At 38.7% G+C, this 26921-nt stretch overlaps 1 protein-coding gene across 21 annotated transcripts in view; it reads left to right on the top strand.

The window, feature by feature from the left end:
* The window catches only part of KCNMA1 (potassium calcium-activated channel subfamily M alpha 1), a 510287-nt gene that overhangs the window by 412794 nt on the left and 70572 nt on the right, over positions 1-26921 (top strand). For all 21 annotated transcript variants that reach the window (XM_075422929.1, XM_075422930.1, XM_075422928.1 and 18 more), the window contains one exon: positions 23245-23338. In XM_075422929.1, coding sequence (XP_075279044.1) covers positions 23245-23338 — 94 coding nt within the window. The remainder of the gene's footprint in view (positions 1-23244; positions 23339-26921) is intronic.

Below are 26921 nucleotides of genomic sequence, written 5' to 3'. Positions count from 1 at the left end.
CTTTATATATTTTTAAGTGTTCAGTTTTGCAGAGAAAAATATTATTTTAGATAACTCAGTTAAGATACAAGTCCAATACAGCTGGAAAAAAGTCAGGCATCTACATATTACTGTAGTCTGCGTTGCTACCGAGTAATGAAGAAAACCAACTTGCCTCCCTTAACCACCTTCTTAGAATGAACTGCTGTCAAGAAAGCTGCTGTTACCAAAACTGTCCAGTGGGGTTCTGAAGCATATAAAACCAGACAATGGAACAATTGAAAAAGAAAATATCAACGTGGGAGGTTCCCGTGCTGTTCTATACAGGTTCTTATGGTCTAGCCACTGACATGAAGTCAATGCTTGTATATGCTAGAGATTTGCCATATTTCCAGCCTGTGGTACTGGCAAGTCAGAAGCCAGACACCTTGAGATCTGCTTTTCTGAGAACGAAAATCTCCTAATTACTCTTCCACTTTCAGTCTTAGTTTATACTTGCAATTCTACCTAACCAACTTTCTTTCCATCTTCTTCTCCCTGTGGCAGTTGTACAAAGGTGCGTGCAGGTGTTTCTACTAAAGGAGATAGGATGGATTGACTCAATATATGCAATCACAGTCTTACCCAGCATTCCAGAAGTGCTTGCTGGAACAGTGCTTTCACTGAACCAAACCTGCGATTTGTTTGCCTTTCTATCATTCTTGATGTGCAGACCTTCGGGTGATCCTCTCCTTGACGCAACTGTATGCTTTTCTGCGTTGCTAACAGATAGAAGCAGTGATCCGAGTGGGCTGGTGTATGCCCTCCTGAAACTCCAAGTACCTGTTCCATCATTTTTTCCTGTGAATGAATGCACCGAGACTTTTATATTTCACTGAATAGATGACATTAATTACGGAGCAGGGGGAAGTAACATGAAACAGTAGGTATTTTACAATAGGCGGCTTCAGGTATGTAGTTTGTCTCAAACACTCTAAATATGAATCCCTTTTATTCTATATTTTAATAGAACCTGAGTGCTGCTAAATTATTTAACTTGCTTTTGGGTATAATATGAGAATATGGATGAACACTGAGATGTAGAAGTGCAAGAGTAGGGAAAAACCCAAAACGACCCCCCAAACCAAGCTGTTCCTTTTTAGATGGTAGAGTGGTAAAAGTGAGACCATCTTAACTTGTTACTCATGCAATAATGAAGCACATGCCTCTTCAGATTAGTTTTGTGATGCAGTATTTACCAATAGGCTGATGAGAGGATGCTCTGCCCAATTTGTGATGTCTGTAATAAGGAGATGGGCTCTTGCATCACTGTGGGATGGAGGCACTGCTGTGTTTGGCAGAAAATCTTTTGAAGAACTGGGAAGGTGTGTGTGGAGGGAAGAGATCAAGAAGTCTGCATTTGATTCCTTTAGGCCTGTACATTGAGTAGTGATTCTTGCCAGGGTCACAGGGAAGAGACTAGTGAGTGGCTTGCTTTGATGGGGACAAGCTAGAAAAGACGCTGTCTGCATCCCGTGGAGTGAATTTAGCAGAGGGTCTTATGCAAGGTGACATGGAAATTATGTTTGCATTTTTAGTTCCTGAGTGTGGCTGGTTGTCGTGAAACTCACCATGACAGTTCCTTACCACCAGGCAGCAGATTCTTCCCGTTACCTCCTTGGTGTGGGACAGATGCTAGCCGGTTAGCTCTCCTGCTCTACTGTTTCCAAGCTATTTCAAGCGACAGATGCCAGAACTGGCTCAGTTTCATCTTGAGCATTTCTGTCATAGCCCTGCCTTGAGCCCAAATTCTGACCTTTACTATGTGAAATAAAGTACTTATGAACAAGCAGTGGCTTGATCCAGAGCAGGCTTAGAGCAAATGTCAAGTGTCAAGTCAGTCTTCTGCTTCTTTATTCCACCTGCATCAGGAACCTGGATTAGACCTTAGACTACAGCACCGACTGCCTTAGGCTTTATGGGTCTGGAGAGACATAACTTATTAACAAAGAGTTATTAAATTTTTATCAGTTTTATAACACAATGAAAATGCCTTCTGTGAATCTACATTGTATTCATTATCATTTAAAATGTTAATTAAGTCAAAGTTGCATTTAATTTAGTTCTAAATGTGCCTTTGGGAGGAAGCTTTTAAAAACAGCTGCAGGATTGAGAAGCTCATTCATGCTGGAAAGTTGTTAGTACCACTTTTCAGGATAGGTCCCCCAACTTGATTGCCATTCTGAGTCTTGGCTAATTTGTGTTGATGTTATTGGGCAAGGTCTCAAATTAATATTGAACCAATAACGGCAGAAAGCTATCAGCGCATGCTAATTGCAGATACACTTTGATGCATAATTTTGTTCTTTTCAGATTGATTCCAAACTAAAATGAATGGTTGGTTCATAAAGTCTGTACTTGTACTCTTGTGTTAGAATATTTTCTTCATTTAATATCCTTACTTGTTGGCTCCTTTTATAATGAAAGGAAAAATATGTTTGCTGACTTGGAGTATGGTCCCTTAGATTCGTAGAAAAAGAAGTCCTCTGAAGTAGAACTTCTACATTTTGTGTGATTTGAAATTATTGTCATGTATAGGAAGTGCTTGTTGCAGCATACAACAGACCACAATATAGTAGCAATATGTAAAGTGAAGTGCAGTTTATTATAAGAAAAAACTAGAACAAAAGCCCTCCAAACCCAAGTTAAAATGTGCTTAGCTTGTACTATGTATTGGAGTGTTATTGCTTCTGATGCTTTTTGATGTAAAAAACAACAGAAAGAAGGTAAAAATCAAGTACAGTGTCACCTGGATCTGATTATTCCATTAAGACCCCCAGCACATTTAACATATGTATACCTTTAATCAGGTGAGCAGTCACATTAGCTGCAGTGTGACCACTAATGGGCATGATTCTAGAATTGGAGCCAGAGGGAGCTAACCTAATGCTTACTTAAGCTGGGAGAGTCCATTGAATTGGAACCAGAGATCTTCAGATTTTACCAAGTTTAGTGTAGGTCCAATGGTCCAGCCCTCAGCCTGGATGCCAGAAGCAACCTGCAAGACAGTTTTTTTCTGGATCATCATATTTTCTACTTAGTACCTAGAACCTTTCCAGGTATTCGTATATGCCAGGATGCATAACCTCATGATTTTTTTATGTGCTACATGAAAAGAGGAGATTGTTGTCGCGTGACTCTGTATGTGGTTCTTCAAGTGCCACAAAACAAGCACCCATCCTGTCTCATTGCTTTGATTGAGATTATAGTAGACAGGAGGGAATTGAGCAGAAGAGGAAAATTTTTACTTGATTTTTAAGAAATCGTAGCTATATATTTTTATTATGTAATTTCTTAAACATGTTGATGGTATACTTTAAAATAGGTTAAAGTTCAGTTGTACTTTTACTTATTTATCAGCTTTCATTAGCATACCTTTTTGTAATACAATGATGGAGCTTTCCTTGTGATATTTTATATATTACTAAATGCTTTAATGCTGTAATTCACTTTTTATCAGTGACTTTGGGAAACATACTGTGTGCTACCTCACACACACATGCTTCGCTGATGCTGATCAGGAAGTGTTAGCACAGTACAATTATTCTGAAAAGGAAGGGTGGAGAAAGCGTTATTACTGTGTAAGAAGTGGCCGGTGTCATCCGGTTGAAAATTCATGTGGACGTTTTAGTTTGAATGGAAATTCCACCTAGGCAAATGGCACAAGGCAAAGATCCCAATCCTGGCTGTGCCACTGGCTTACTACGTGACTATAGTTCCTTTTCCGTGCAGAGACTGAGAATATTGCATTCTCAATATATTATATTACATTATGTGCTGAGAAGTGCTTTGAGATCCTTATATTTTGAAGTACTGAATATAAGGGTGTTCTTTTGACATAGTGATTCCCCTGTGGAAGCCAATGTTCATGTCTTCTGATCTTTGCTGAAGGAGGTCATAGATACACGGCAAGGAGGGGAGGAAGGTGAAATGGGGTACATAACAGAAGGGAGGAAGGGGGAGATTACCAGAAGTGCCTTGCTGCTGTCTAATTTAGGGAGGTTTTGAAAGGGGATACTGTCTAAGAGAGCATGAATACCTTCTGTTTATCTGCATCAGCAGGGAAGAATCTATTTCTAGATCTCTGGAAAAAACAATTAAAAAAAATCGTCTGCAGTTTTTAGCTGCTTCTGAACTTTAATTGGAATGCAGACCTTGTTTACTGTGAAGAACTGCTGAAGGAAATCCAAAAAATCATTATAGCGTCTTTGATCTTTGTCATGCAATTTCCTTTGTTCATTCTTGCATAAAAGATCTTGCTTGCACTACGCATGTTGCTTTCTCCATTCCCATGTTCCTGACATTATTATCTTCACTGTCTAACTCAGTAGTGTTATGTGTTGTCTGACACGACGCTACAATGTGGAGAGAGATTTTACATCACCATAACTATGCTATGGAGGAAGACTGGCAACAAGAAATGGAGGTTCTGTTCTTGAGCAAACTCTTCCCAGAATGGACTAGCAGGTGTGCCATCTGGCAATGTAGATGGTTGATTCTGCAGCTAGCCCCTCTGCTATGGTACTTACACGATCCCGTATGGGACATACTGCTGGGGTTTTTAGTAAAAATAGAAGATCCGACATATGTACAACAACTTAGAAGTCAAGATAAACATTTGCCTAGCTGATAAAGATTCATCAGCTAGTACAACTAAGGTTCTTCTACCAAAGAATATAAACAATTAGAAGTTTTGAGCCTAATGTAGAGATGATGCTTATTCCTGTTCCATGAGGAGGGCCACAACAGTGATCCGAGGGCTGGAGCACCTCTCCTGTTGCGAAAGGCTGGGCAAGTTGGGATGGTTCAGCCTGGAGAAGAGAAGGCTCCAGGGACACCTTAGAGCAGCCTGCCAGTACCTGAAGGGGCCAACAGGAAGGATGGAGAGGGACATTTCGCAAGGGCACGTACTGATAGCACAAGGACTAATGGGTTTAGACTGAAACAGGGCAGATTTAGATTAGATATAAGGGAGAAATTCTTTACTATGAAGGTGGTGAGGCACTGGAACATGTTGCGCAGAGTAAGTTGTGAATGTCCTCTCCCTGGCAGTGTTCAAGCCAGGTTGGATCGGGCTCAGCCTGAGCAGCCAGATCCAGTTGAAGATACCCCTGCTCACTGCAGTTGGGTTGGACTAGATGACCTTCAAAGTCTCTCCGATCCCCCAACCTATTTTGTGATTCCGTGAGTAACATGAGGTAAAATCCACAGTTGCAAACTAGTAGTATGTTTCTTTAACAGGCTTTTGTCCGGTGATTTTTTTTTCATTCGTTTTCTCTGTTAGAATTCATTTCAGATCTGCCAAAACATGCAAGGACTGTCAAGTTCTCTGTGATCAGTCAGTCACAAGAAGGGTGGCAGCGAAGAAGTGATACAGTATTTATTTAGAATTGCAGGATGTGAAAATTAATAAAATTGACATGATGAGGCAGCAGAAGGGTGAAAGGGAGTGCGATGCACCACTGAATAGCACAGCATGTACTTTTCTGGCATCCACTACGTATTGTCCTTTGTGTCATATGGGAAACATTTCCTAAATTTTCAGATGACTTGCTAGTATTTCCCACTAAAAATGGAACTGGGCTTATAGCTATTCTTGCATCTTGTCTTGTTATTGACATGAAATACTGCTTTTTTTCTTGGTAATGAACAAAACTAATAAGCTTTCCAATGTCAGGTAAAGCAACAAAATAGCAAAATAGATTTTACTAGCTGTTGGACACGAAGAGCTGCTTTCGATGGTCCACAGAAAAATACTTGTCCAATTGTGTGAGGTTGCACATTTAAAATAAGTACTATTCAAATTAATTTTGTATTGATGCTAAAGTATGTTTTGCGTAAATTGACACATGAAAATGTAATTTTTGTTTCTTTTTACGTGCAAAACATCTGCTGAAAATTATATCAGTTTTCATTAGGTAAAGGTCTAAATATTTCCATAGTTCTTAAAAGGTGGATTTTTTGCACCAAGCGCTTTTGTTCCATAGAAGAATTGTCCATGAAGAAATGAATATATATATATTTAAAGCACTTCATTACATATATTTTGATTGTTTGATTGGCCGAGTCTCACTGTCCTGAGTAACAAGATATACCTTATTGATTTCTTCATTCAGATAAAGGAGAAAGGAGGAGAGAACGGTAGTCTTGGGACAGATGCCAGTCTCAGCACACATTCTGTGGTGATAATCAACTGGATAAAGATTGGAATCAGTAATGTAATCCTAGGTATTTGAGAGGATCCTTCCACACAAGGAGTCCACCTTACAGGCACATTACACTTTGGAGATTTATCTGACTCAGCAAAGGCCTTTGGTTATGTTTGGAAAAGAAGTAAATGAACACAGACCTTGCAGGGACAGGGAAGACTCAAGCCAAGGATCCATGATTGTGTGGTCTAGATTTGTCTGATACTACATCAGTCTGAAATTCGGCAAGAGCAGGAACTGGCATTCCTGTAACCCATTGGCACCAGATCCTTCTGCATGTTGATTTGTGTAGGTTGATCTATGTAGTGTGAATTCTGGGCCTGATATGTGCACTTCAATATGGCATTATTGTATAATTCTGCCATTCTTATAACTCCCTACACCTAAATTTGCCTCTTTTCAAGCATGGAATTATTGTAATTTTTGTTTCAGTTCTCTCCTATGATCACTACCACACGTTCTTCTTTATTATAGCATGGTCTGTGGAACTTTTTTTTACTTTCTTGCTTTTCTGAATAATTCCTGAATATACTGTCTCCTCCTACTTGAATGAAAATGCATTGTCTGGTTTTGGATTCGGGATTTCTAGTGTTATTGTGGCTAGCAGCTGATTAAGCTTTAATGGTGTTTTTGGTTGGCTGATTGAATCTTTGAATGCTGCAGCTCATTCATCCACAGTTTATCTGGGATTTCTCCTGCTAAATAGATAGATAAGCTCTCGTTTTTCATCTCAAACTGTAGCTTGAGGGAATGCAAGAATTGTGTCTTTAGGCTCATATGTTCAACCTCAATACTCAGTCCCCACATGCTCCTCAAGAAATATCCTGAAGTTGTCCCTTGGGTCCCACAGATTTCCTCAGCAGTATTCTTGAGTTCTGCCCATGAGGAGGATAAAATATGTCAAAATATGCATGTGTTTTTCATCTGCCTTTAGCATATGAGTCTTTTGTCTGCCCTCTTCTTTCTCCTCAAGCAGGACAAAGTAAAATCCTCAGAGGTAGAGCTCCAAGCAATTCACTGTTGGAAGATGACTTTCTTGACAGCTGTCAGTGTCTCGCGAGTACTGGATTTCTGGATGCTTTCAGTATCTGACTCTCAAAACATCTGGCAGCGGCACTATTTCCAAATACATTGACATCCAGTGTCATTTGTCGTTGATACAGTTACTTTCAGGGTAGTGGCTGACCCATAAATCTTACGAGATCTTATATATCAGTTTTATCTTTGATGGAGAGAGTTGTTCCTCCTCCAGGTGATTGTGGACTTTATTGTGAAATCGATGTGGTAATTATAACAGAAATACTGGCAGTTCAGTGGTTTCCTGCAGAATTTTCTTTTTTTTTTTTTGATGAGTCGTCTTTCCTCCTTATCGTGGTACCTGCTTTGAAAAAGAACATCATCTGTGTTTAATTTTATACTCACAGAGTACAAGCGACTTCCCTGGTATAACACTGAGCATACCAAGCATTCTGCAGACATATCTGAGCAACCTGGGTGGCTAATTCCACACTTCGACTGTCCTCTCTCAAAAATTCTCCATCGCCTTCTTTCCTCTCCTCTTGTTTCAGGGCACTGTGTAAGAACAGTGATGGTGCTGCTGTTAGGCTCCCTTCGCTTGCTCTGCTAACGTCCATATTCTCATCAGGGTTCGGTTAGTGAAGCCAGGAGTACGTAGCGTGATGCTTTTACCATTGATGAAATTTTGTTTCTAAAGCTGTTCCTTGTGATCTCTTTGCGTGATCTGCCTGGTCCTTGTCGTGAACTAAGCAAGCTCCACATCTCTGTGTAGCTTTAGTGGCAAAGTGACAAGAAAAAAAAGAACAAAACATATTCTATATTTTTTTTAGAGCTGGCTATAAGTTTAGTTTGGTAGGTTTAGTATGATTTGCTTGCTTTCTCGCTTGTTAGTCTGCGTACTTTTATACCATTATAGTTTGTCTTACATGAAGTCATTGTGAGGTGGCATGCATTTCCCTCTTACAATAATTCGAAATAGTTCCACCCTACCTTCTGCGTGTATTTCAGTGTTACCAGTGCACTATGTGGAGTATTAGATAAATAATCAGAGGGACCTTAGAACGGTCAATTAAAAATTTTGTATGGAGGTATTTTGATCCTATTTATGTTGTATTTGAAAAATATGACCTTTGCTAAAGACAGCCATCCTTTTGAGCGTTCTTCTGGTTAGAGATCAAAACACACATGTAACGTTGTTCTGTTATCACCAGTGGATTTCTTAGCTTATGCTTTATTTTCCACCCTTATGAAATTGCCAGCCCTTGCTTCCCTATAGCGAGCGATTTCAGCCAAGCTGCTGTATGCTTTGGCAGAGACGTGAGCTTTAATTCCTTTGCAGGTACTTTGCAGGTACAGAGGAAGACATCACATTTCCATTTATCTTTTTTTTTATTATTGTTGTCTTGTTTTACTTCCTTTGTTTTGCCATTGTTTATGTAGAAATTATGTGCTATACTACCCTAATTTTCCATAGCAATGAATGATATTCCATCTCTATTTTTGCCATTGCCATTTTTGCTATTATTTTATAGATCTATTCTTAGTTATTTATATCTTGGTTGTTCTTTGTATTAATATATTTACCAGGTGATATTTGTTTTTTGGATACATACCTTCAGAGAAAAACAAGGCTTGACAAGAATGGAATACATTGTAGAACTCACTAAAGTAGGGAGCACTTAGAAAAAAAAAAACCCAATGGATTTCTTAGTGTCGTGAGGTGTATTTAACTATATATCTGTAAATGATAAAGCCAGCATATGTTACAGCAGGCTTTTTAATAGAACAGGTTCAATCTGTGTGACTAATTTGGGTAATTACCCTGTGACTTACAGTCCTTCACATGGGAGAATTAGTTTGTCAACAAATAGCATTCCCTGCTTTTGTGAAAGCCATACTTCAGGTAATGGAGCATTGTTAAACTGCAACCAGCGTGCTAAAAATCTGTCTTCCGGCAATAACGTTTCTACATATAGGAGCAGCTGAGAAGTACTGTTCTGTACTTACGCATAGATTTGGAGATAGAAAACCAGCTCTGGAGTTCGGAACTGTGCATATCCAGCAGGTGGTGGTGCTGGCTTAGAAATGAGCAGCAACTGGAAAGCCTCCAGGAACTTTCCTATGTACAGCTTTGGTGAGGAAAAAATTTTATTAAAAAAAAAAATAAAAATTCCAGTATTTCAGATAACTCGTTTCAGTTGTATAGAAGTGTTTCCGAATAGGTATATACAGTGTGAGCACTTGAATATAAAACCAGCGTGTATGTAAACACGCATAGCATTTTATACTTAGTTTACATACGAAAATGATATTATGACCTCACAAGTAACACTCGTGTGAAGACCTCCATCCCGGAGGAGTATTACAGCTGAACCTGAAGAGTATTGGGGATCACTGAGCCTGATCCTGTTAACATTTAATAAATGGAAGTTTTTCCACTGATGTGGATGAAAACTGGATGAGACTGACAATAAGAAAGCCAGAGTTAAATGTCAGGATTTCAGTGCTTCTTGTTCAGAGGCAGAGACTCTTCCACACCATTTTGAACAAGGGTAAACAACAGCCAAACGGGAAAAGGAATTAAATGGTAGAAAAGTTTAAAAAGTAAAAAAAAAAAAATCCAATTTATTGGTGGCATATTAACCACCTAGTAAAAAAACCCAAACTGAGCAACGTTCCCTCAATTGTGTGTTCTGGAAGTAACACAACTCACTGGGAAGCAGAGGAAGAATTAAAAAAAATAAAAAAGCTTAGAAGATAAGAATACAGCCCCATAGATCTAGATGAAGTTTATGAAAATCTCTTCTCTACTCAACAATTCTGTACTGGCAGGGAAACGGGCATTGGGGGACCTAGTGCATCTTCGTCAGGAAACACGTTTAATTGAAAACACCTTCATAACAAATTTATTTTTAAACTTGTCATGAGCAGGGTAGAGAAAAGGTTATTTCAGTTTAAAATCTCAGGATGTGCAGGTTGGAATGACACTGGAAATGTGTATTTTTAAGATGTTGAGATAAATAGGCACGTTGACCTGGAAAACAAAGTAATAATTCTGGTTAGATTTCTGCAGAGTGGAATCTGCACTTCGCAATGTTCTTGGGAAGGAAACCACTGCAGCAAGACCAAGCTGAAATTTGTGGAGTCCTGCTCCAAAGAAGTCGGCATATAGCTGTCCCTTTCCTATGGACTGAAATATTCTCTCTTGCTGAGGAATACAATCTATGCAGTAAATACAAGATTTCTAATCCCAAGGAGCAGGGCAATCACCAAGGACTCCTGTGCTTTTTCCCTTAGTTGCCTCTAGGCATTGTATATTTTCCCACTGAATTTAATGGAGCTGGGGGAGTGTAAGCAGCAAACTGTTCGCAGATACAATGGTGAGTGGCCTTTCAAATTTATATTTTAATTTTTATTTTAAGAAGAGCTTATGTTTTATCCACATAGAGGACTTCCCTGGTTTTGGCAGTAACTGATCAAAGTGTGAATATATTCAGTCACCAAGGGGAAACTTCTTTTACTTTGTAAAAACAGGATAGATTCCTCCTACAGTTTGGCAGAACTAGGTAGCTACAGTCTACCCTTGCTGGTGCTGTAACTTCTCCCTCCATGACCATTGCAGATGTCAAAATCCTCTCTGAGGCAGTAGGACGAAGGACAATACGCTTTGGATTGCTACGTATTGAGAGAAGGACAGTCTATGACAGTGCGCCGAGTGTAGATCTACAGGTGTGGAAATACTACAGTTTGCTGTGTGATGAAGAATCCCCCAAAGACGTGCCTTTTGGCTTGACATGTCGAGCCTTGGGGGACTGTCAGAGGACCACTCATAAGGAATTTGTTGTCCTTTAATCAGCACTGTATTTTTTTTTAAGGAAAGAAAGAAACCACATAGAAATAGAAAAGATGTCACAGTTGTTTTATGTTACAGACATACAATATCTTGTCTGATTAAAAAAAAAATCAAAACACTGTAATAACAGTTTGCCCTTATCACATATGCAGATGGTATGCTTTTATGGAATGTATTCCCAATGTACTTTCCCAACAGCGATAGCAACCTCACCATCTCATACCTGGTAGATCTAAGTAAATTAGTGAGTATCAGCCACAATTTGAGATAATTTAGTCACTTGAGTCTTAGCAAAAGCTGTAAATAAGGAACTCCATTAAAAGGGAATTGGCTGCAAGTGAGCAACCCAAGGCTGTGTAACAGATCAGTGGTAGAACTAAACTTCCAGTCAAGAGATTCCCAGTCCCCTGTTTGTAGCCATGGAGTCATCAGGTAGTCTATTAAAAAGTTAACATGTGGCTTTGAGCAATCCTTCTGTACTTTGCTTCTGCCAGATGCAGCAGCTGGAACTCTAAAATTGGAGTTCGTCGCTGCTTGCGACGCGGTAGGACACACAGGGTCTGAACAGCTCTTTTCTGACACACGGGGGTAACATTTTGCTGTTGCTCCTCCTCAGCGTTCAGATAGCAGAACAGCTTGTCATAATGAAATAATAGAATTTCAAATTGAACTTGGAGAATATTTACACTCGCCGTACCCGATGAGAGGCTTTGAGTTTCCTGATTCTCCAAAGTGCACTCTCAAAAGACAAAGTCAATTCCCTTCCCTTTGATGTTTGTCTGGAGAACAGATCCCCGTGAACAGAGACCGTGTTCTCTTTTAAGTTCTACAATTTAGACACATATCTCTTTCTGTGCTCTTTCCCAAAATAAACATTACTTTATCCAAATTGTATTCTGTATGGGTGCAACATATGGAGAATTCAATTGGACAATTAAATGGACAGGGGAAAAAAAGCCCACTGATGCTTTTTTTTTTTAACTTTTCATTTGACAATTTTCCAATAAGAATATAATGACTTGAATAAACAATTACAGAGCAAATCATAAACTGAGAAGGTAATGAAGAATCGAAATTAAAAATCAAGAAAAATGGATGAGGGACTACTAAAATCTGAATCAGAAAATATGTTCAGGTTTCAATGGACCTTAGTCTAAATATAAATTAGGATTTGAATAGGAATTAAATAAAGTAGCTTTTTTCTGCTGTGCACATTTCTCAGGGGAAAGGGAAGATGGCTGTTATGTACAAATAGCATCACATTGCGTATAGACTTCTGTATAGGAACAAGGAACCAGGTCCCTGAAATCTGAAGCCTTTCTTCTCTACATTGCCCAAGCCAGTTATGAAGTGCTGTCTACATGGGAAAGGCTTTCTCGCTGCCTCATTTTACCAGCTTGCACCCTGCAGTGTGAGATATGAACAGCTCCTGATCTAAAGTCCACTGAAGTCAGTGTGTTTTCTTTGACTTGGGTGCACTGTAGATCAACCACAATTTGAACAGCCTTAAACCACTCCTTTGCTTGCTGAAGTCGTAGTAATAGAGAAGTGATAGCAACCAGTATCTCTGGAAAGCATTTGTAATAATTATGCTCTTCATTTCAACTCGAGGAGCAAAAAAAAAAATAAAATCAAAGTTCTACAGTAACCTTAGGGGGTTCCTCTACCCCCAAAAATAAAGCAGTTTGAAACCATACCCTGGACTTTTTTTCACCGAGAGATTCAAGTTAAAAGTTTGCTGGGTTTCCAAACACTTGTGCAGTCTGTCTTTCATGCCATATACACCTGTAACCCTAAAAGTTTGGGAACTTAAAGATTGTTGTGGTTTCGCAGAATATCAAAGCAGCCGTCTAGAATCTGTAACAGGATCCAGCCTGGGAATGTTCCACATGTTCTATTAACTGTCTTTTTACACCATTCAGGGAAAAGCAAAGGTGAGGAATATATCTGTAGCGGAGTTTCAATCCTATGTGTGAGGAGAATTAAGACTGAAAGACTGTGTATTATTAATATAAAATTTAAGCATTGGATGACAACAGAAAAGAAACCTGAGAATAATACATTTGTCATTCAATTTTGTGTTCCGTTAGCCAAAAGGTGCAAGCCTGGGACAAAAAGATAAAAAGAAAAAGAAAAAAGATGTTTCTTGGGCTGTACTGTTTCAAAGAGAATATCTCATGTGAGCACTGTGATGTGTTCTTGACATTCTGGGATCCTGATGGTTTTTATCTGCTTCAGCTGGCACGCACTGCAACTAAAAGCCAGTGAGCCTCACCTGCTTTTCTAATGGTATAAGTATGTAGAGATAGGCAGCATATCTGTTTCTCTTTGTATAAAAAAAAGACGCAATTGAATGCATTTCCCTGAGTTTGTAATGCACATAGAAACCAAAACAGCAATCGTGTTTAATTTGAAATGCCATTTCAGACACCAAGCAAACACAGCTCTGCGGTTTCTAAAATTAACATTCTTGTATCTCATCAAGCACCGTTGCATTGTCGTTTCTAGTCAATGATTTCATTACATCTGTTAGCACCAAAAAAAATCAAGTAGTAATTATAGATTTGTAAAATAAGTAGTTCATTGGCATAAAGTGATTTTTTAAGGGGATAAATAATATTTTTTTTTTCCAACACATAACAATGTTCTGATTAAACTGTATTTCAACACTATGCTGAGTTCCAACCCCAACTGATGGGGCACATTTTCTTTTCTGAAACTATCTTTGATAAGAAATGCATTACAAACTCATCAGTTTGGCTTCCTGTTAACAAAGAGACAGCAGCCGTCTGGATTATTCTAGATCCGCAGTGAAACTGCCACACTATGTATGCTCAAACTAAAGCTGTGCGAGTTTGACAAGGGGCAGATGAATCCAGGAGTTATTGTGCAGGGGTTTAAGTCTGTGCGGCAGCTGACGGTTGAAATAATCATCTATACATCGCTCTGAGCTAGCTGGGGAAAGGTTGAAGCTGTATATTTTCAACATATCTAGCCTAATGGTTAATCTGTTGTCTCGTACAGGGGGTGCTGGGTGGAATCGCAGCGATAGCTGACAGTCTGGAGGAATTGCTGTGGGTATTTTCGGTTGCCTGATTCACAAAGTGGTAGGTAGCAAAGTCTAAACAGGCTTGTCATTGAAAGAGGGAAGTCATGCTGTCACTCCCATCAAAAGATCGGCGGTAGCCAAAAGCTCGATCAACATATTGATTATCTGCATTTAGTAATACAGAGCTGCGGCTTGTCTTCACCCATCACGTGAAAGCTGAGCTTTGTGGAAGACGTGCCCGATTGCAGAGTGGTGATTGCTCCTTTGGAGTTCAGCTGGGAAGATGCTTGGGACAAAGAGAACAGTTAAGTTTGGGGGAGAAAGAAAATATATTTTTAAACCAAGGTAGATGAACTGTTAAAAACATTCTTTACACTTCTAGAGCTCGATCTGGCATATCTGCGCAGTGACACGGCATTACTCACTACAGAGATTAAGGGGGTGCAGTATGAATTAGACTGAAGCAAAAATGAAGTATCTGCGAGTGACAGCTCTGGCTGATGGCTGAATAGGAAGGAAAACACTGCGCTAGTGTCTGGTGAGAAACGGTGCTGAAAGCCTAGCAGCTGATAGAGCTGGGGGAGGAAAGGAGCAGTGGGTATCGGTGGTGGTTTAGAATGTCTGGTCTTGGTCAGGATATTTTTTCTCCTTTAAAACACATTTTCATCCTCCCTTCCAGGCAAATCATGCTGAAGCCAGTTTCAGCCATTTTGTTGAAAGCACTGTACTGGTATTCTGCCTTGTTACATTTAAATTAAATCTCAGCCCAGTTGTAAGTTGTGCTAAGTGTATGCTCGCAAAGAATAAATAGAGATTGCCATAGGCATTATATTAACTACATTGGTTGTTTTAAAAATGTTCGGGGAGTTGCAGATTGCATTTCAAATTTTCTTCATTATAATAAATAAAATGTATAGAAATAGAAACAGGCACAATTCCCTAATGCAGTCTGTAGGCAAGTGTATATTCATTGAGCTTGAAAGGGAGTTCAGGAGGGTGGGGGGAACGAATAGGAATGTATGCAGCTTTGAAATACCTTTACATAAATCGCATTAATATCTCACATGTTATAGACATTATTGTTTATTTGTCTAATATTGGCACGTTTCTTGGGCAAGTTCTGTACAGCATTAACTAAAAAGCAGGTAATGTTCACGCAGGGTGCAATTAGGCAATACTACAGAAAACATGGAATTTCTTACTCTACTCTTATCCACTTCCTTATTGTTTGCCATTCTCATAAAGCTATTCAAAATTTACTCTCAAAATGACCAGCAAGTATCCCTATTCTTAGTTAACGATAATAATTCCTTATGGATATATGACAAGTCTCCAGAATAGTTCTAATGAACTTTGGCAGAGTAAGGAATGCAGGCAGCACACTCATCCTGTGACCATTTGCATGGGAAACGAAGGCACATGTTGGATTAGATAAAGAGAAGCTAATCTAACTATGATTAGAAAACAGTTCTCTTTTAGTGGGCTTGCTGGTGCTAAACTCGTCGCATACTTGGAAGAGAACCATTGTGGATTCGGGGGTTGTGGTTTAACATCGCGCTGTGGTATAACGCATTACCCCAATCCAGACAGTTTGGGTGCCAAACTTAGTGAGACAGTGGCATTGAGTAAGGATGTATTTAGTTCCACATAATTAACAGCAATCTTTGTTTCTCAAAGATGTTTTCTATGGGAACCAGACCATGTAGTGGTGCAAGCACCCAATCAGATTTTTATGAAATTATTAATAAGAAACTGCTTTTGCTGAACAACAGGTTGCTATAAAAACCACAAGCTTTTGAAGTTCTGCACATTATAGTATGTATCTGCAGAAGTGACAGTGTTGGCCTATGTTTCTCACCTAGTTGTACAACACTGCTTAATCTGAAAGTACAGTAGTAGCTTGTGTTCCAGATTGCACCTCTGCTTGCACATGTAGTTCCACAGGTATCCTGATGTGCTTGTGTTTGTGGGACAGTGTACATGTACAACTTGGCAGGTTATTTAGACTAATAATAACCTGTTTTACTTTTCTAGGGTAAAAAAATATATAGTTGTATTAGAGGAATGGAGAAAGAGATAATTATAGCTACCAAAAATAGGTTATTCAGATATTGTAGTGTAATATTTGCTTTTCAAGATGGAGTAAAAAGACACGAGCCATAATCTGTTGAAGTCAGAAGGGAACTTGCCCTATGAACAAGGTATTTCACAGTCATCCACTGCGGGGCTTCTTCCATTTTCATGTGAAATAGCTGAGCTCTTGTCAGAGGCAGGAGGTTAGAGGTCATGGGATGAAACTGGTAGTTGGAACTTTTAAATCTGGAATAATTTGACAAAAAAAATGGCAACTGTGTTATCCCCGTTGCTTAATGTTTTGCTTTTCAGTGGTAGTACCTGTCCACACTGTTGGAAACAAGGGGATAGTAGGCTATGTTTTAAGCAGCTCAGTCTGCCTTCATGCTGAACAAGACCATGTGATGCTATTAAACATGATGCCAAGCTCGAGCTATTAAGCTGTACCGAAAGACAAGGTCGTTTAGTTCTGGCTCATGCTGTGCCACTGCAAGCACAAAACCTTGGGAAAGCTTGCTGATGTCTGCATGGAATATGCTATAAGACATACACTGTTATGGAAGTTTAGTGCTTAATAGTCAGGTCTGATATCTGAAACTATCACTTATTGAACTCCAGAAAAGACTGTAAAAAGATCATGATGTTTCTTAAACAAATCAATTGGAGGGTGGATAAGCATTATTAATAGATTTTGGTCTTTTTTCATGGTGTGTGAAGATACTCTGATGCCGCCATGTGGATTTATAAACATTATCTCTGTAGTTTAAAAATAGAACCAAATTAACACATTTTAAAGTGCTTGACCAGTGGCTTGTGTAGACAGATAGGTCTCTGCAGATATATTGTATCATCTAAAGATTGTTTCACTGGAGGAATGTCAAAGATAGACGTACAAGATTTGACAAAACCCAGTAACTCCAAGGTAAGATTGATAATTTTCAAGTAGTGTATCCAATATGAATCACAACGTTTTTTGTGAAAGTTTTGCTAATCAAAGATATATGCTATCCTCCAATGATTTAAAATTCATCTGAACTCTCGCGAGTATGCAGTATTATCATTATACTTGAAATGTTACTACTGTTGGCAAAGAGCAGAATAACATTGCAAGTTAGACCCTAGTTCTGTTCTCACTGATTTTTCTATCCACCGTGGTCAAAGTAGTAGCAAGCTATTGATTCAGTGATCGTTGAGTGGGAACAGATACTTTGTCACCAAATGGTTGAGCCTTGTTAAGAAGTACTTTCAGATGACTCTCTTAATTCACATATAATCACCTTTTTTGTGAGAGAGACAGATTTTGTGCTTGAACACAAATGGCAAGCATGTGGATATTATTGATGTTTCTCTCCTGTTACCAGATAGTGTTTCTAGCTGATGGTAAACTAGACAAAGATGCCAAAAAACATGCCAACCTCCTCAAATAATCTTGAGCTACTGTCTACCCAAAGTTCTCTATGGAAACCTAAAGGCAATTGAAGCATGGAAATAGCGCTGCAAGATTATCAGTCTGTAAACTGCTCCCTACCTAACCCTCTCACCTCATAATACATAGCAGAATATCAGATCTTAGTAGCTCAGTAATATACCTTCTTCTCTATGATGTACTCATTCAGAATGAAACAAGCATTAGGAGAAGATCATTACGGCATATTTATACCAGAAAAACATTTTATTATTGTCTTTTACAGAGGATGGCATTTGTTAGAGGTGTTAGTATAGGTATTTAATTAATATATTCTTGTTTGATTAGCTTTGGTATATTAGAAATGGAAGACTAAGAATCACAGTTTCAAGCTAAATCCATATTTAGAAAATCGATTTATTAGCTTTCTTTTCAGAGGTGCTGTGTATGACCTCCTGAAATTTACGGTATTCGGCACTTCTGAATACCCAGCAACTTTTGTGTAGGTTCCTAAACATCAGCTTAATTCCATAAGTATGCTTGCACAATTTTTGAGTTTTTCTATTATTCCTTATTTATTTTAATAGCAGCAGAGTGCCCTACCTCCCTTGTCATTTTCAGTAGATTCAAAGGAATAAACATCTTCCGCAGCTAGTAAATCTTAAAGCCTTTATCAACATGTGGGAAATGAGTGTTGCCTCAGACACACTTACCCTAGGATGGGATTATTGCTTAAAGATGATAATATTGTGGAATAATCCTTTTATAAGTATTCTTTTATAAAAAGCCATTTTTAGAAAAAAAAAAAGCTGCAGGTATAAACCTTTATTTCAGCTGTAGAAACTGATACTTTAAGCTTTAAAGTCTGTAATTCCACATGATATCAAAATTGATTCATGCCTGTGGTTTGAAAGAATTTTATTACAAAGACATTAATTTAAATTTTTTCTTATTATTTAGAAGTAAAGAATGCAGCTAGATCAAGTTACCCAAAATGTTCATATCAATTCAAGAATGCAACTACTAATGCATTGGTTGGTGCCAAGTCCACTGAAGGAATCTCGGAACCTGTTCCACTTGTTAATAACCGTAAAGGGAGCCTCTTTCTACCCAACAACCCCTCGCTGCTGCACCTTAACTTATTGAGTTCTGTTGAACAAGGAAAATCTACGTACTGTAGATTGCAAAGGGCACTCAGCTTGCCTGTAAAATACCGCTACCACTCCCAAAAGCCTGGGTTGAACCAAGACCTCCCTAGGTAGCCTCGTAGTTGGATGCATAAGGCACTACAGATTGGCTTGTGCATGGTTTTGCAGTCTGTTTTCGATGTGGCTATGACATTACTAATGCTCTGTAAGTGCTTACAGATGTGGGTTTCTCCAGATGTGGTGATTAATAAGTTAATCAAGATAGCTAGTCAATTAATGTTTCTGGGTGGTTTGTGCTTTACCTTTCATATGGTTTATTTGCTCTGAAGCATTTACGTGCTAGGCAGAATGAGTTTACCAGGTATTCCAATTCATGTAATGTTCAGTAACATAGACATTATTTCAAATTCCAGCTCTTCTTGGGGTCTAAAAAACCGTGTCTGTAAACTGTTCTGGTTGTGACCTGGCAGAGGCAGGGAAGGAGACAGATTTATTTAAAAAATGGTAACTAAATAACAAAGAAAAAAGTTATGAACTTGTCCACTGTTTCTGAAAGACATTCCCTTTATTCTGCTTAAAAAATGAAATGAGGATAGAAGTCAAGTAATATGTTGTTACAGATGTTCAGGCTTCCCATTAAGGCTGTTAAAATTACCAGCACATCTTAAATCAGTTCATGAAATGTTGTCTGGAGGTTATGTCATTGAAATAATGAATCCTCTTTACTCAAGAATAAGCAAACATGATAAAACATCAGTGTAACTTTAGATTAAACTCCCGCATAAGCTGGAGCATCTGAAGCCCTGTTAGACTTGCCTGACATTTTTCTAGCACTGAGTCTTTGTGGACTGCAAAACTGTTAGATTCTGTGCCTATGAGACAAGTGAGCACCAGGTTGTTACAACACTACGTTAAATGTTATACTTAGGGATGTGCAAACAAGCTCTTGAATTTTATTAGAATTCAGAGGCTGGATGGAGTTCCGATTCTATAAAATCCTGTGTCCAATTCTTGAACTTGTTTGCCTTTTTCATGAAAGCTGGTAAAGAAAGTCTGCATAATATAAGAAGACTCTATTTTAATACAAATCCTGTAATCCTGTAGCATAAAGACATCAAAAATACTAAAAATGGGGGCACATACTTATTAACAAAAGCACTAGGTCAAACATGGAACATCAGAATTGAGCTGTCGTGTATCACAGCCTATTATTCAAATATGGTTGTCTTTCATAAGAGCGAGCAAATTTAAGAGTGCCTTTTAAATTAATGCAGACACAGGAACCATGAAACTGAAATGATATTTTATGGCTTTACTAAAACTTTTGCTAGATCTATTCCTTTAAACATGCAGGAAACTGATAAGTGTCTAAAGGATAATAATTAAATATGTTTTATATCTTAGTAATAAGAAGCCACTTGTGAGTTTGATTTAATTTCAACACTTTGGGAACCAAGCCATATGGTGTCTGTTATATACCATGCAAATATTTCGGCTGCATGGAGTCCCTTTCCCCATGCTTATGGAGCTGCGTTTCCAAATGGCAGATGCCCTGTAAACTCTGCACACAGATTTCTGTGAAAAACAAAGTGTTGTTTGGATGCGATATGATTAAGATAGATCACTTTTCATGGCTGCAATGAGAATAAATGGCTTCCTTGCTTAGGCAAGGCATTGCTTTAGCAACAAATTGAGATCCCTCAGAAGGCTTTGCCAATAGGTATTAGCTAGTGAGCCACATTCACCTTGGACTTTCCAGGCAATTAGTGACAGTTAACAGAGTCTGAATATGACAAGCACATATCAAATGTGGGTGCTTATTTATTGTAGACACAGTACCAAAAATAACTGTAGACTGCTAGAAATCTAGTTCTAGAAATGACTGTTCTAGAAATGGTTATGCTGGATAGCTGCTAGTAAGACTTTGTTTTTTAATCGGGCGGTGGGTTAACGTCACCTGGCAGCACTGGAGAACTCAAATGTTGGACCATATAGCACGAAAGGTCCTTCTTGTACTGACTTTCAGTATTTGGAAGGATCAGACAGGAGTCTTATTAGCTAGATGAAAACTTGGAAAAGGGCTCTTTTTTAATAGTGTTTTCTGTTGTTCACAGAAATATTTCTGGCTATAATATGATCTACAGCTGGCTTGTGTTAATGTAAGATTTTGCACATGGTCCCGAAGGCTATGTATCTTCCTTAAACTGTTAAAATAGTATAATAATACACTTTACTTATGGTGTGATACTGAATCTCTTGATAAACATTCTGTAACCCTATGGTAGCAGACTAAGTTTAGCAAGATTTAGAATTTTTACTACCAAGAGAGCAAAACACATCAGTTATAGCTGGTTTCTGGAAGGAACATTTTGTGTGGTTCTTGTTCCTTTGATTTTTTAAGTGGTGGATTCATCAGATTGGAACTGAATATTTACATCCTACACAGAACAAGAGAGCACAGTGTATATCTTGAAAGCAAGCTATTGTCCGTGTGAAATAGCATGCAAATAACTTTGATAGACAAGTTTAAAACAAGACTAGGCCATTTCCAAAAGAGTGGTTTGCAGGAGGTGTTCCGAAGCACACAAATACTTGCACTTTGTTATAATTAGAAGTAGAAAGATACAGTAGTATATTTCTGTGCATAGTCAGTTCATATTACAAATCGCTAAATACTGAAGTGATCTTGTTTAATCCAAACAAACTCTCACAGAAGAAAAAAATTCAATTTGTATATTTTTGAAAATTTTCTGTGGGCTTATTTATCTCTCAGCCAAACAAAGAGTGGTACTTGACTAATCATCAATAAGCATTTCCACTACGGGACTCTGACATGGAAAAAAGGAAAAGTCAAATGATAAGGAAATGGCTTTGCCTTTGGGCATGCTGCCCAAGGAGAAAAGAAACTTAAGTTAGTGGAAGGAATCAGTATTAGATAGTCGTTGCTCTGATCTGAATATTACCTTTTACACCAGTCCTTGGGGTATTTATTTTGGGGTTAGCTTTTTCTGGGGAGGGGAGGGGTTTCTTTTGCAGTGCTTTCTTTTGTTTTGATTCCCTTGATTTGTGAGGTGATGCCAGGTCATTTAGAAAGACAGCACATCTGTCTTTTCAGGGCCCAGCCCTTCGGTCCTGACCAAGGCAAAATGAAATTCAGTAGCAGACTTGGGCAGACAGACATGACAGGCTAGAATGAAGTCTGTAATAAAACCAGCGTCAGAAGAGGGTTGTAGTAGAAGGGTATTGCTTAATTTTTTCCCTGATAAGTCTAGGGCAGGTGACAGATATCCAGGTTGTGTTCTTCCTACGTAGCTTGTTGCAAATAATTTTTTTTCCAGCCTCTGCTTGTGCACTGCTAATGTTTATTAAGCTCTTTTAATATAGCTGCTACTACTACTAATCTCTTTCCTTTTAGCTTTAAAGTAACAGCTTCCTAGGCATCAGTTATGTTATCTTTTAGTTCATTTTTCAGTTCACAAGAAGATGGAAAAAAGTGCATTTTTCCTTCTTTATATTAGAACAATTCAGCATTAGTGTGAATTTGAGAAAGCAGGCATAAGATAATTTCCTTTGATAGCACAGGTAAACCTTATGCACCGATTATCAAGTGCAGTAACTATCGTGAAACAGTAAAAGATGATGGTTAATTCTGATAGATGAGTTATTAGGAAGCTGCACTTGTTCAAGCAAGATGTATTGTGACATAGGTTATCCAAGAGTAGTGTATGATTGGCGAAACCATAAGTGATTTTACATCTGGAGATTGATCTGTCATCGAAAATGCACCTCATCCTCATTAAAAGATTGCATCACACACGCATCCTCTGTTACACAGGTATTGTCTCCCCGCTTCCATTCAACCTCATTCTGTTCACTCCTGTTAGAGCTCCCTTTTGTGAGAAGGGTAGAGCGCTGAGGTCTGACTGTGCTGGAGATCTGTGCACAATGCCAGGCTGCGTTCCCATTCCCGACGAACTGAATCATTGAACATCAAGGCATTGAATATTTTACATCTCTTCGTGAAGACTCTGTTGTTTGGCATGTGAGGAGCGAGAACCGACTGGTGTCTAGTTCATTAGCAAAAGCAGGCTGGCAGCTGTTATGTTGGTATTGCAAATAGTACTTCATCTTTCTGGGAATATAGCAGAGCACTAATTCTACTTTTCTGTAGTGCAGATTAACTAAAAATAACTCTCAGAATAACCCGAATGTGGTTCCCCCCCCCGCTTTGTTTTTGAAGTATGAAACCAATTTGAACGCCTGTGTTCAAAACCCTGGTACTCTTCCCTGCTCCTCCTTCAAACCAATCTCTTCAACTAACATGTATTTGATTTTTATTACTGTTGGGCCTATGTTAGCAATGAAATATCAGTGCGTGAATGGACATAGAGTGTGTGTTCTTTGCTACTTCACTTGTATTTCGTATTGCCCTTAGAGCAGTACTTAATCTCATGAGTTCCTTATATTTCCAGTTGAAGATGAGCAGCCGTCGACACTATCACCCAAAAAAAAGCAGCGAAACGGAGGCATGCGAAATTCACCCAACTCCTCACCCAAACTGATGAGGTAAGACTGTAGGAAACTCTTATCTTCATCTCCTTTCTTCCTTCTTTCCTCTTCTCCTCCCCCCACATCAAAACTAAGGGGAGGAGGTGGAAAAAAAAGGTTGTTAGACGGTTTCTGAAAGCCTGAAGTATTTATTCTGTCAGCTTGTCAGCAGTTAATGATAGAGCTGAAAAAAAATCTGTCATGAAAAACAGTTTGAAAAGCTGTTTGAAAAATACATAGACTTTAAAGTCTTAGCTGTCACCCTGTCCTGTCCGTGTGTAGTTCTTAAACAGCAGTGGCACTAATGATAGCAGTAACCAATCAGGGGAACTCATGTGGTTAGTTTGCCTCGGGCAATTCTCTTTTTGCTGGATTCCCTCGGAGTACTGTTTTCTGTACTTAAGGCCATATGTGAGATGTATCATCACAATCAAAAATGAACCTGAATATTACCTTCCTTTTATCCTGTCGATTGAAATCAAATTTCTGTTAATTGATTTAGACTGATAAAAAAGTCTAATAATCTGTGTACTTGCCAAAGCAAAGTTCAAAACTAATGCAGTTTTACTCAGGCTAAAAGCACATTAATTATGAAATACAGGGATTTTGAAGATGGTAGTATATACTTGAAAAGTGGGTGATGAAAACATCATCTTATTAATGGTATTTTTCCCCTGTTGCTACGTATACATTATTTTACACCAATACGCCTTTGTATAACTATGTAGTTTCCATCCATAGGACAAATTACCTTTAAGAGATTTGGTAAAACTAGAACTGCAACACAACATTGTAACCTATTAAAATAATATGGCATTTGCTTTCTGTCTCACTGTGCTTCACCTTTTCCCTGCTCAAGTCAGTCAGAACAGGTTCTGAACAGGAATAGCCGACATGGAGTTTTCTACAAGGAAGCCATTCCTGCTCTGGTTTTGCATATCTAAAGTAGCCAGGCTAGAACCTCAGTCCATAATTGTATCCAGAACTGGATACCATAGGAGAGATTTTCCACTGTGTGTGTATACTGAAAAAGGTAAACTTATTTACATATATAAACAGACACATCCATCCAGTTTGGGTGTATATGTGACAGTAACTGCTGTGCAGTTGCAGAGGTTAAGTGAAAAAAATTAATATGAGTATATAGTTCTTTCTATATATAGATATATAAAGTTATTCATTACTTTTATTGGTGACAATGATTTTGTTCCTTTAACAATTCTGAATACAGCTAGGTATTATTTTTCTTTGTACTTCCATCGGTGGACTGGAAATTTTCTATGGCCAGTTACCAAAGCGTCCATATTTGTTTATTGTTGCTGCAATCTAGGGCATGTTCAAGGACGTAACTTCTACAAGTCATCTTCATGTCTGTGTAGACTACAGAACCAAAAGTGAGATTGATTCACAGGGGAAAATGCACCCAGCTGTGGCTTTTTTTTCCTATTGACCATCTATTTCTGTTAAACGTATCATTAAAAGTTCTCTGCCTTGCTGTTAGCTCAGCCTTCCCCATGTGACACTGATTTACATGCTTGTTTACAGTTTACGAGGAAGAATAAAATGAACATACTGGCAAGCTTCTCATTTTTATGGTGCCAGTTGTCATGCTAGCATTGCTTTCAATCTACTTACCTTTGGACAGTCTTCTTATCTGGTGCTAATAGATTTAACCACTTAAAGTTTTAAACATGTGAGAGATTCCCCCCCCCCCCCATCCTAATTTTTGGGAAGTAGAAATAAAAAGAAAGAGAGAGAGAGAGAGAGAGAAAGAGCGGAAACATTTGGAGCTGAGCGCACTGTCCCTGTTTGCTATGTAAAGTATGCCTCATTTCTTTGATCTTGAGTAATAATAATTCTGGGGAGTTATACTGTTTTCATATGCTTCAAAGCTGTGTCAAAGTTTTGCTGCTTAAGGGTACTTCTTTATTCTATTGGCTCTTGGGTACTGAGATGACAGGTCCTCTGTACTAGGTGCAGGCTTTTTCAAGTCATAGCCTTCAGCAAAACATCAAATTACCAAATACAGGGTAACATACTTCTACACAAATGCCTTTCCTGTAGATATATTATACCATATATATTAAATACTTTAGTGTTACACGGTACATTTTATGTGCAATAGAAAGTGATGGTTTGAGGTAGCCTTAGGGGTACTTTTTTCCACAAGCAGAAAAAGCTAGTGTATACCGTATCAAGTATGGTTTTTACAGGACTTTCTGCCCGAAGGCCTTTGTAAATAAGTAATGATCAACAGATTGGCTGTGGGTTTTTGAAAAGCATGCCTGTGTCAGTTTGCATGATGGGGGAAGATTTTCAAAGTGGAGCCTGCTTTCATTGCCTGCTGAAGAGGGACTGAGGGAGAGTAGTCGTCCTGAGCCTGAGCTGTCTGCTCAGTAGCACATCAGAATTGCTAAATACAGGTCGAGCAGCGAGTGGAGAACTTGCCAGGCTTCCAAAGCCAGACATTGTTTTCTTCCTCTTCTCCCTTGCTGCTAAATTTATGCACCAGCTCTGTGCTGGCACCCTCCACCTCTCCCCAGACCCAGCCATGTCTTTGTCTTACCCTTTATCTACGCTGACTTCATTTTGGTTCAAGGTGCTAAACAGGAGAAAGTGGATTGAATCAGAAGAGAACTCGGTTAAGCTTTGTGTGTAATGGCCAAATGCTTTTCTTCTTTCCGATAAACAAAGGTGGGCTGTATTATCTGCTGTTTTGTCTCCTCCTAAATTACCTGAAGTGACAGGTACTTGCTTTCCTGCCCAGAAATCTTTAGTGTATGTCAGCTAAAAGTACACAAGAGGTAAATCAGCTAAAGCACTGTCATGTCTGTAGCTGATATTTATCTTTGCAATATTTTTTCCTGAATTTGCTTTAAAAGCTCCTTTTCAAAGCCGGCTTCATCCCTGTCCCTCCTCAGCTGTGATCCTGCATCTAGAGGAGGCCTGGAGGACAAGAAGTCTGGAGCACATAAAGGAGGAATATGTGCAAAGCTCATTTATAAATTGTCATCAGAGCTGTGACTCTGTAATTACTTTCTGAGCAGCCCTATGGTGAAGATAGTGTTGAAAATTCTGCATAGATTTTAGATTTCTGCAGTGACTGGGGCAAATTGGGAAAGGTATTATGCCATGAGAGAAAACTTGGACTTCTGCTGTCACTGGAGTAGAACAGAGGACAGAAGCTGTACAATAGGTATTCCCAGGGATGTCAGGAGAAGAGGTCTGACAGGTGCTTACTTGGACCTGGTCAGAAAGTGGGAATTTTTGAGATTTACTCACGCAGAAGTAGAAAGATGAATTACCAAGTACAATTCGCATAGATAGATTGAAGACATCTTTTCGATGTCATCTTTTTGATGTTGCTGTCTCTAAATGCCAAGAATTTACGAACTGAAATGAATAGATGGTAGGCATGCAGATGTTCTTTGTATGTATCGCAGACGGTCTAGATTCATGTTCAGAAAGTCACTGTTCTAACTGAATCCTGCATCGCATCAAATGACATGAGCAGAATCGCACTGATGCAATACTGGAAGAATCTAATCAATCAGAAACAAATCCTTTAAATTCCAACTGTGGCTAAAAATGTGAATTAACT

This window comes from Opisthocomus hoazin, chromosome 6 (genome assembly GCF_030867145.1).
Source record: "Opisthocomus hoazin isolate bOpiHoa1 chromosome 6, bOpiHoa1.hap1, whole genome shotgun sequence".
NCBI classification, from domain to species: domain Eukaryota; kingdom Metazoa; phylum Chordata; class Aves; order Opisthocomiformes; family Opisthocomidae; genus Opisthocomus; species Opisthocomus hoazin.
This window is presented reverse-complemented; position numbering and strand designations above follow the sequence as displayed.